Below are 10,382 nucleotides of genomic sequence, written 5' to 3'. Positions count from 1 at the left end.
GCTCCTAGGTCATAGAAGGTCTTTGAGATTTTGTGAAATAAAGTAAAAAACACTGAAATTGGAAATATAAGCTCCCCCCTGCTTTGTATGAAAAAAAACTATTAATATTAGGTAATGTCAATGTCAGTATTGTCATTAGTCTTACAGGTTTAAAACAAGAATACTTGAATATACAATGTACAAGTTCATGCTAACAATTTTTAGGACAAGTATTATTTAAATATTTAGAATACTAAAAGATCAATTTTCAACAGCATTGACCCATAATAATCTGTAGCACCAAGCAAGGTTCTCTATTATGTGTAGCTCAAGCCAAGTTTGTGTCCAATCCACCATGGAAACTCACCTGTAGATTAACTGTGCACCAAGGTGGCGTCAGAGGTCTTGGAGATGCTGCCTTCTTGAGTTCTGTTTTACATCGTTGTTTAAAGGAAGTGTCAAGGCATCGAAGAAATGGTTGTAGCTCAGCCATATTCTGTTTATAAAGTTATTGCCCTTTGCATGAAGGGAAGGGATTTCTGTAAACAACTCTTTATGTCTAGAGTAGTGCTGACCATGCTATTGGTTAAGAAACTGCCACAGACCCATGTAACTATCACAGGGAGCACGGATGTTGGCTTAAGACTGCCATGGTTATCTGAGAAAGCCAACGTGACACTGTCATGGGCGGGTATTTGCATTTCTCAAGCTGAATTCTAAGAGATTTTAGTTAGCAATGGCAGACTTTAGTTCAGGCAACATAGCCATTAAAGCCAATTGTCTGGAGAGGGTAGAGGTATGGCATGGTAGAGGTCCTTTGCCTGGTTAATATTTGCAGAGCAGTGGAGACTCAACACATTGAAATACTTTAGTCGTTATGGAGTTAAATGTAACACATCCCAAGACTATGAACATGAACTGGAATTTTTGGTGCCTGAATGAGCTTTCCTGCCACTCAGACCTCATAAATACTTTCCTGCCACTTCAAACTTCTCCCTACAGGCAGAGACATATCTGAATAAAGCTTTTTCTCTCATTAAAACTCAACTTCATCAGCTTTAAAGAAAAATTGACTTTTCTTCCCCTTTTCGAAGAGTTGAGTTTGCATGTCTTAGCTATAGACATTCATGGGGCACCACTGTCTTCTTTCTGGATGGTCCCTTCCTAATGTAGACAAGGGCCCAACATGGTGTTTTGCCAAAGTATTTTCTTTGGGGCTCAAGAGCCAGCCCATTTCTCTGGGAATCTTGCCGTTATGCTTAAATAAGCCATTGTTTTCCTTTATTCTCAAGGTCTCAGCCCATAACTGCCATCAATAACCTGAAGACATAGCTTCCTCTATGCCAGACTTAAGGACATCTAAATATCTACCTCTGAACACCTATTTGAAGAAAAGATTATTTCCTGGAACCTACCAATTAATTGTTTTACTATAACAAGGAATCATCCAACATGTTTTATTTCTTCGTTTTCAAAATGTTTGGAAGTGCCTTTACAGAGACATTAAATATACGGTGGAACATACACAACAGATCATACTGAAACCATAGGTAATATAATGAGATAGATACATTATACAAAAAGGTATATAGAAGCACAATGTCATAACAGCATGCTCTGTTTATAATATCTGGTGTTTACCAGGGAACAAGAATCCAATTCAGAAATGTGGAAAGTAAGGGATAACACCTTTTCAAATGCCAGACAAAACTTGTCCCCACTGTTTGCTGCCTTGCAATCACCCCAAAGCGCACTACTGGCTGGGCTGTGTAGGTTTGGCCACTCACTATGTTCTGCAGCTGAGATCCGGTCCACCTGCCTGAGAAGAGTCTGAGGCTGGGAACTGATACCTAAGATGCACATTTCAATTTTGAGACAACAGCATGCCCTGTAGACACACATTAAACATGAGCAGTATTGTAAAAATTATTTGCCATGGGAAGACACACACTACCTCCCTCTAAGAGCATGGGTCTGTTGCATGATACACGCTATGTGGATGTGACTATCTTTCAGTGTTTTATAGCCACTTATTTTTCCCTAGATTTGATCATTTCCTTATGACTTAATTCTCCACTCTCAGCCTTTCATAGTTATGGTGTTTGCTTATGCCCACAGTAATGTGTGGGGAATACCTAGAAGATCCCTGTAATGGAGGTTGGACAATTGCTTTTGTTCTTGGAATCCACACTGAATGCCCTTGCTAGAAGTCCAAAATAAGGGTCACAGCAGAGGATAACTACAGAAAGGAAGTCACTTGGCGATCAAGTCCCTCCATGGGCCAGTTCATCTTTGGCCACGTGAACTGGTGGCTCTGGGGTAATTCACTGCACTGCAGCAACTGAGACGGCAATAGGTCCGATGGACATTTCCAGGTGTGCCCGATGGAAACGGTCACCAACCAGATTAATGAAATGAGAAGGCTGAGTGCCTGGGCCAGTGTGCTTATCAGTGCCAGATGTGTGCTCCTTCTCAGCCTGTAATATTCATGGAAATGGAAAATGCTTCTACTATGTGGGAAATACATGGATAAAACAGAGATCCTAAAGCGGTTATGATGGAGGAAAAAGGCACGCTCTTTGAGGAAGCATCTCTAAGTGAAATAACTATATCATATGGTCAGTGTTGACACTGGCATTCTGTTATTTCATTCAGAAAGTCAAATTCTTACAAAGGAGATAACAGTAACGTGGCAGACTATTTCAGCTCCAGCCTTATAATGGGAAACAGAAAGTCTCACTTGCTTTTTTGGCCACAGGAAGTACAGAAGGATGTGTCAGGTCAAAAGTTATTTCAGCCATCCCAAAGAAGTAATATTTCCAAACAGGTTTGAAAAAAATCAGCATTACATAGACCCCAAATCCCAAAGCGGCATCCATCTCTCTGTAAAATGCTTTACTCCAATGGGCAATGTAGATGTATAGAGAGGTCTTCTATCCTCTCAGTTCCTGCAGCATCTAAAGAGACTCCCGTGAGACTCTTGTCGTTAACATGAAATTACAATGTTTCATATGAACAACTGACCAAGAGCAGCATTAAATCCAAAGAAATTTTAAAGGCATCTCATAGAATATGAAGATTGTCCAATATTGTAAGTTGATAACATTATTGCTTGCTTGGACTGGGAAGATAATTTCCCTAATGAACTTGAACTGTTATTTCTTATCTGGAAAATGATAGTGTCCTAGTTGTCTTGAGTCATAGAATAGTCTATAAACACAGTAACCCAGATGAAAATGTTTCTGCGCTTTTTTTTTGTATTTTTAAAAATTTCTAAAAGCAAACAACAAAAAAACTTCAGAACCTATCTCAATTGTATAAAACCATAAAGAAACTAACAGGCATTAAGGATTTCAATACCAAAAAATTTCAAATGCCGTGTTTACATTTTGCACTCACACACAAAACCTAAAGTGTTCATTCTTTTACAAATCTTATTTCAAACTTTCTTTTATCCTTCTTTTTTTGAAACATATTTTACTAAACTCTATATATGCATGCACGCTGAGATCTGGGGAGAACTGGTTAAGTTCTTTTTGTTTTTCTTGTTTTGTTTCTGTTTGAGACAAAGTCTCGCTCTTGTTGCCCAGGCCGGAGTGCAGTGGTATGATCTTGGCTCACTACAACCTTCACCTCTCAGGTTCAAGTGATTCTCCTGCCTCAGCCTCCAGAGTAGCTGGGACTACAGGCATGCGCCACCACGACTGGATAATTTTTGTATTTTTAGTAGAGACAGGGTTTCACCATGTTGCCCAGGCTGGTCTCAAACTCCTGACTTCTGGTGATCTGCCCACCTGGGCCTCCCAAAGGGCTGGACCAGTTGAGTTCTGTGTCAGTGCTCCCATGTTCCCAGGGAAAAGACAAGGAGGAAGCTGTTAGTGCAAAACAGTTACCCAAAGTGCTGAGAAGCAATTCTGATGAGGCTGGGGTTTTGCACCTGGGAGCACATTTTTGGCTCTTTTGCTGCCAATAGTTTAGAGGCAGGAAATCCTGCCTCAGTTTCACAAAGCCAACTCCTGTGTTTACACCCAGTTACCTGAATGATGTCTGAAGGGCCTGGAGAAAGACTAGGTTTGGTATTGGTCATTTATTATGACATGTCAAATTATCGCCAAAGAGGCATCCCTATTCATCCTAAAAGCAAGGAGCAGCATTTGCCAGCATGCCAAAAATGACTCTGCAGTTTCAAGAAATACACACACACCAACAGAGAGCCTCTAGCCCCTCTAGGCACTTGGCAAGTGTACCACCCGTCTTTCAGCTGAAACATCTACTTCAGCCTCTCAAAAAGAATCCCCGCCTGTCCTGTGGTTTTCTTAGATCTCTAGAGCTCTGCCTGTTCTGGAAAGCTCAGCACCCTGGGCCCAGTACAAAGCCCCTGCCCCAAATACATATACAAGACCAAGCCATTGACGAGCAAAGACCAAAGGGTGGACAGAGGTCAAAGGCTCTCAAACACCCGCAGCATCATGCATTTCGGCACTGACTTTCAACATGGTTTGACCCTGGACGGGGCCATGAGAAACAGGAGATCTTTTTCTGAGACATCTGGAGAGAAGCTTTCCCCAGCCTACTAGGATAACAAATAAGAAATGTTTTCAAGGTAAAATACGTTGGCAACTTTTAAGAAATGTTTTCTTTTGATGTCCATTTATTACTGCATCAAGGGTATTAAAATCTCTGGCTGAAAAGAAAAAATAAATCTATATTATAGCCAAGCATACAGCTGCTTTATGGAACATGCAGATAAAATAATGAAACAACTGAAGAATGTTTAAATGTTTATTTTCATGTTAAAAACGATGTGTTACCCTGTGGTTAGAATATACTTTTATGCTGAAAAATGAAGTCACTTTATTTCCGAAATATTTCCAGAAAAAAAGAAAAGGAAAAAATCCAAAAGTCAAGAAGAATAAGATGAAAATGTTCTGGCAGATTCCATCATCAATCCCAACATAAGCCACAGGCTTTCTAGGCCAGAATTCCAAATTCAGTGCATTTCATGATGTTATTAGGTCTCAAATGTTTTTCCCACTATCAGTTTAGATATTTTTGAGTGGGATGTCTGTACATTTAAAAGCTACGATTTTGCATGCTTTCACTTTAAAAAACTCGGTGTTTCATTATATTGCCTATATTACATACAAAAATACCTGCAATCCATATTTTAGCATAACTTTTCCACCATCCATACCGTCCCTTTACATGACAGGTGATATGCATTACATCACACATATATAATTTTAATAAAAGGTGAGGGTTGCTGAGTCTATAAACCATCTATTGTGTCATTTACAGAGAATGAAATGGAAAATTGAGACCATTTTTAGGTAACTCGAGTAGAAAACACATTGGTGTCCCTGACTTGTAGGGTTCAGATGAAACCATGCTCTGTGGTCCTTGCTGTGAGACTGAATAGTTCCCTCCCAGAGCCTTAATAGTTCTCTGACAGGGCCCCGACATCCCAGTAATGGGAAGACCCCTTTCTAAAATAATGAAACAAGAATGCTACCAAAATGCACAAAGGTGGACATTCTAAAACTTAAAAGTTAGCAAGTTACAAATTACTTAGTCTACAGATGTGGCAATGGGACAAAAATTAATCAACTTTCCCCCTGCATGACTTTATAAATAGAAACTTCCGTCTACATAGTCAGGATTATTATAGTCTAGGAATTTATCCTGGCCAGTGTGCAATATACAACAGCTAGGAAGACAATTATTCCTTCTCTTGGGACACATGGAGTATTCTGAGGTTTGCTAGGTGTTGTTTTTCCAGGGTAACCTTCTATTGTCTTTTCTTCTTGCCTTCTCTCAAATGCAACACACCTGTGTGTTTAAGCATCAGTTCTTTGGTGTGGCAGCTGCTTCTTGATTCCTGTGCTCTGCCCTCTACCGCAGCACATCTGGACCCTGGAGGCAGCGGTTGCAATCCTCAATGGTTCCAGGTCATACGCTGGTCATCTAGCGTCTGAACCTCCCTTCATGTGACCACAGAGTTCACTGTCTGGTGCCTTCTCAAGAGGCTTGCTGGTGTCTCCCTCAGCAGGAGTCTGAGCATTCCATTCCCATGGGAGAGGAAGGGACTTTATAAATGTTTGGTTCAGGTTGTTTATCAAGACTAATAATTTGGGTCTATCAGCCATAAAATCCTGGAAAATCCAGGCAAATGCATGGTCCCCAGAAAATTAGATTTCATGGTTTAATAGTTTATATCTTTACCCCCATTTTAGAAATTTTGGGGCACAGCACCTAATAGTTGTATATTGACTAGCTGGAAAACAAGGTGCTATAACCCATGGTTTATAATCTTCAGGAAATATTTAGAGGAGGAAATACTTTAAGGACATTCTTTCATGAGAAATAGTATCCATGCCAAATCTGAGAACAATTGACAGTCACTGTTGATTCTTACTAAATAGTTTGTTGTCTGGCTCTTCAGTATTCACACACACACACACACACACGGGTATATGTATGTATATGTGTTTATATACATCTGGGTGTGGGTTATATGGTGGAAGGAACCCTTCCCCCATGGCCTTCCATTTGATTGTTATTTTGAACTGACTGGGTTTTAACACAAAGGAGCAAAGGTGGCTACACAGGAGCTGTATCACTCCCGGTGACTCTAAGTTATCACAAGAAGCATCTTCAGGACTGCGGCCAGTTTCTAGCCCTGCTGAGAAACCACTGGCATGTTTGAACGCTCCCCAGTTTGTTCCCTGCACCCCGTCAAGCACTGCCATCAGAGGGAATGCTCTAATTTGTATGTTCCTGAATAACACTCGCCATGGCAGGGATAATTTCCTTCACCTCCTCCCCAGTTATACCCCCTACCCAACGTCTCACTTTACCAGTGGGCAGGACCCTGCTGTATGTGTGTAAGAGATTTCCTCCCCGTTTCAGCGGAGGTTCATCATTTTCAGAAATGAATTCCCAGTCTTTCTGGAATGCCAGAGATCCAAAGGGAGAGACGATTGAAAAGCCTCATAGAAGGAGCCGACTCACCTGGATAGCTATGTGTCAATCAGCACATGAGCTTTCTTCGGTCCTGGATGGTTGGCTCTGAGCTACCTCTGCACCAAACTCTTTGAAAAGCTTTTGGCTGACTGAGGAATCTTCCCATAAAGTGTCAGCCATCTCTCTGCAAGCTCCTTTTGCAGCTAATGCCTGGCTCTCCTTGCTTCCTTGTCCCATCAAACTGAACTGTTTTTGGAACTTCGTCAGCTTCGGTTCCTAAGCCCCATTTTATACAACTAACTGAACGCTGGGCTCTGGAGGTCAGGCCTACATCACTTGCAATTTCAGCACTGCTCACAAACACACTACAGTCCTGTGGGCCAGAGATACAGGAAGAACTTTTTGGCTGCCACGTCATGGCTAGAGGAGGCAGGGTTGTCATGTTCCCACCCAAGGAAATCTATAATAAGAGAACAACTGAACGCCTCTCCTTGGATTAGCTCAGTTATCAGCCATTTGGAGTTAGGGCACTGCTTCAGGTGACCCCCTGCAGATCCTTCCTACTTTGGGCCTTTAAAATCATATTTCTTAGAGATGCAAATGGCTCAGTAAAGCTCATAATGAGGCATACTAGTCCAGTGTCTACATTTCCAATAATACAATCTTAATAAATATGTCATCACATTTTGCTAATCTGAAATTTTTGCCTTAAGACCATTCATGATGCTATTAAAATAACATTTTTATTTAAACATTATGCAGGAGTTGTTTCTTTTTTTCTCTTGCCATTTTGATTTTTCAATAGCTGTGGTTTTTAATTTTTTTTCTATAATAGCTGCTTCTTGAGTTCTGGAATAGTCATTTATTTGTATGGATTTTGGGGGAAAACCCACTGCTTCTCTCCACAAATGCACACCTTTGTCAATGTTTTATCTCTGCCAAAGTCATGATTGAGTTTTATTTATTTATTTTTTTTGGTCATTGTATGGATGGATTTCTATACATTGCTAACTTGAACTGTCATTCTACTTATTTAAAAAAAAAAACTTTTGTTCTGGTAAAATGGAAAGTGTAATCTGCATCTATTTCCTAGGCAATTTCCTTTCTGTGTAGGTCAATTCTACTTTAAGACTTCAGTTTGGATAGTAAATTGTGTTGGCCACAAAGCACTTGTATAAATACAGCTATGTTGGGGCCTTTTTACCCTCAGAAATGCACTCCAGGAGTTCCCCATGAGTTTTCAACAAGCAGAGAATAAAAATAAATGTTTGTGATTGACAACTTTTCTCCAAATGTTTGAAACTTCACATAGAAAACTGTAAAGAGATGGCCCTCCCTCACTGTATATTAACATTTTAAGTAAAACCCTTTGTCCCAGTGTTATACAAGAAAGTTCAACAACAAAAGGAAGGAAAAAACAAAGTGAGAATAAGCTTCTTGGATACCATCCCTAGATGATGAAGTGCGGAAAACTGGAAAAACCTGACATCCTGCATGGAGACCCAGGAAATAACATGGCATGGCAAATCCCAGGGAAGAAAACTCATGTGTAAATCAAACAGAGCTCAAGGAAAAGACTGAAATTTCTTCTCTTCATGTTTCAAAAAGAATTCCAGAGGTCAAAGGAACAGGTGCAGGTGCAAATGTATATAAAAATAATGAGCAGCGCTCATGACAAATCAGGATAGCTACATTCAGTCATCTTTCATGTATGTCTAAACTCAGGCCAAGGGGCAATAAGTGTCCACTGTGCTTTAAAAGGTCTAGGAATAGAAAAATCAACACCCAAATCTTTTCTAATTCCACATGGCCATTTGTCACGAGATGACTAACAATGTCTGTGGGGTCAGGTTTAATACATTTGCACTGAGCTCGTACCAGGCAGTCCATAAAACTGTTGTCTTAGAATTTCTCCAGTCCCCACATGTGGCTGTTTTAGAGGCATTTCCAGACTTAAAACCCAGCTTCTATAGCTCTCCAGACCTCTTTTACCTGCTTAGAAATGAATCCCACCAGACCTCCACAAATCAAACTTTGTTAAATCATCCCCTATTGCTGATCAAACTCACTGCTCCAGCATTCAAAAAACAGAAGGCATAAAGGTGAATACAAACATAAGAAAGGAGTTTACATCTGGTCTTGCAGTCTTTCCATATAGTCTCTAAAGTCCTGTGAATCCCCCAGCCCCATATCTTGGCAGACCCACTTGATGTTATCATCGCTGTCAAACAGGATGGAGTTGGTGTACGGGCCGCCGTCCTCTGGGAGGATGGTGGTGTAGGAAGTGAACTTGACTCTCTTCCTCTTTGGGCCCGAAGAATTCATAGGTTCATTTTTAATTTCTTTCTCATAGACATAGTCAGAAGGTCTGAGTAGTTGACTATGAAAAGTCTTCTGGGAACTGCCATTCAGAAGGAAGTTCCTCTCCTCGAACTGCAGGCCCCTGTCTATCATGGTTGTGCACTCCTCAGATGGGAGTGTAATGTCAACAGGGTTCTCCAAAAGTTCCACTTCATTCCCAAGCCAGACCCAGTCGTGGGAATGGGGGATGTTGCCCTGCTCACTCACAGCAAACCTTTTGTGTCTGTATTTCCAGGCAAATGCCACGCAGTTGATCAAGAAGACCAGAATGGCCAGACAGAAGACGCAGAGCAAGGCATACATGCCAATCTCCAAGTCCGTTAGCCCCCTTGAGGTCACTGTGAGGTCACTAGGATTATTGGGGTCAGGTGACTTCCCTTGAGTGGGGAAGCTTGTAAAGGCATCTGGACCACCACTTTTGAGTAACTTATTCTTCCCTTCCATGGGAGACTGGGGGGTTGTGCTTTTGTTGGTACTTTCCTCTTGGCCAACAGGTGTGCCACGGTGGAACCATTCCTGGACTGCTCTCTCCTGGTTTCCTTCGCGCTCTATGGAATTACTGAGGTGGTCTTTATATTCCCGATTTATGCCCTCAATATCATTGCTGCCTCCTTGGTGCTCATCACTACTTGGTTCGAATTTGACCTTGACATTTCCTTTACCCACGGCAAGAACACTCTTCCTCTTGGTCTTCTGACAAGGTTCACTTATCATCATTTCTAACTTAATCAAAGGCCCTTGTCCTTCACCCTCTGCAACCACAATTGGCCATTTGGACTCAAGGTTTGCCTGGACAGACACCACCATTTCATCCAATGATGAGACAGTAACAGAATAATCCTTAGGATCGTAAATGTCTAAAGGTGTCACCGAACCATCACTGAACAAAATCCAAGAACTTACTATTGCTTCCTGAGGAAAATGAAACCAAAGCATTATGTTATAATCAGATTCCTTCAAATTTGAAAACATAAGTATAATTTCCTATATAAATTGTTTAAATATAAGGAGATTTCTATAGTTTTATAATCTTGAACAGTTCTTGTTATGCCTTGAACTGGTTGAACCGGCATCAATAA

General features: G+C 40.9%; 1 protein-coding gene across 7 annotated transcripts in view; it reads right to left on the bottom strand.

The window, feature by feature from the left end:
* Nucleotides 1–1,419: 1,419 nt before the first annotated feature.
* Nucleotides 1,420–10,382, bottom strand: part of TMEM132B (transmembrane protein 132B) — a 507,362-nt gene continuing 498,399 nt past the window's right edge. For all 7 annotated transcript variants that reach the window (XM_055358386.1, XM_063694489.1, XM_019039332.2 and 4 more), the window contains one exon: nucleotides 1,420–10,215. In XM_055358386.1, coding sequence (XP_055214361.1) covers nucleotides 9,070–10,215 — 1,146 coding nt within the window. In that variant the 3' untranslated portion in view covers nucleotides 1,420–9,069. The remainder of the gene's footprint in view (nucleotides 10,216–10,382) is intronic.

The sequence above is a fragment of the Gorilla gorilla genome, chromosome 10 (genome assembly GCF_029281585.2).
Source record: "Gorilla gorilla gorilla isolate KB3781 chromosome 10, NHGRI_mGorGor1-v2.1_pri, whole genome shotgun sequence".
In the NCBI taxonomy this organism is placed as follows: domain Eukaryota; kingdom Metazoa; phylum Chordata; class Mammalia; order Primates; family Hominidae; genus Gorilla; species Gorilla gorilla.
The sequence above is the reverse complement of the archived record's forward strand: the minus strand, read 5'-3'. Positions and strand labels throughout refer to the sequence as shown.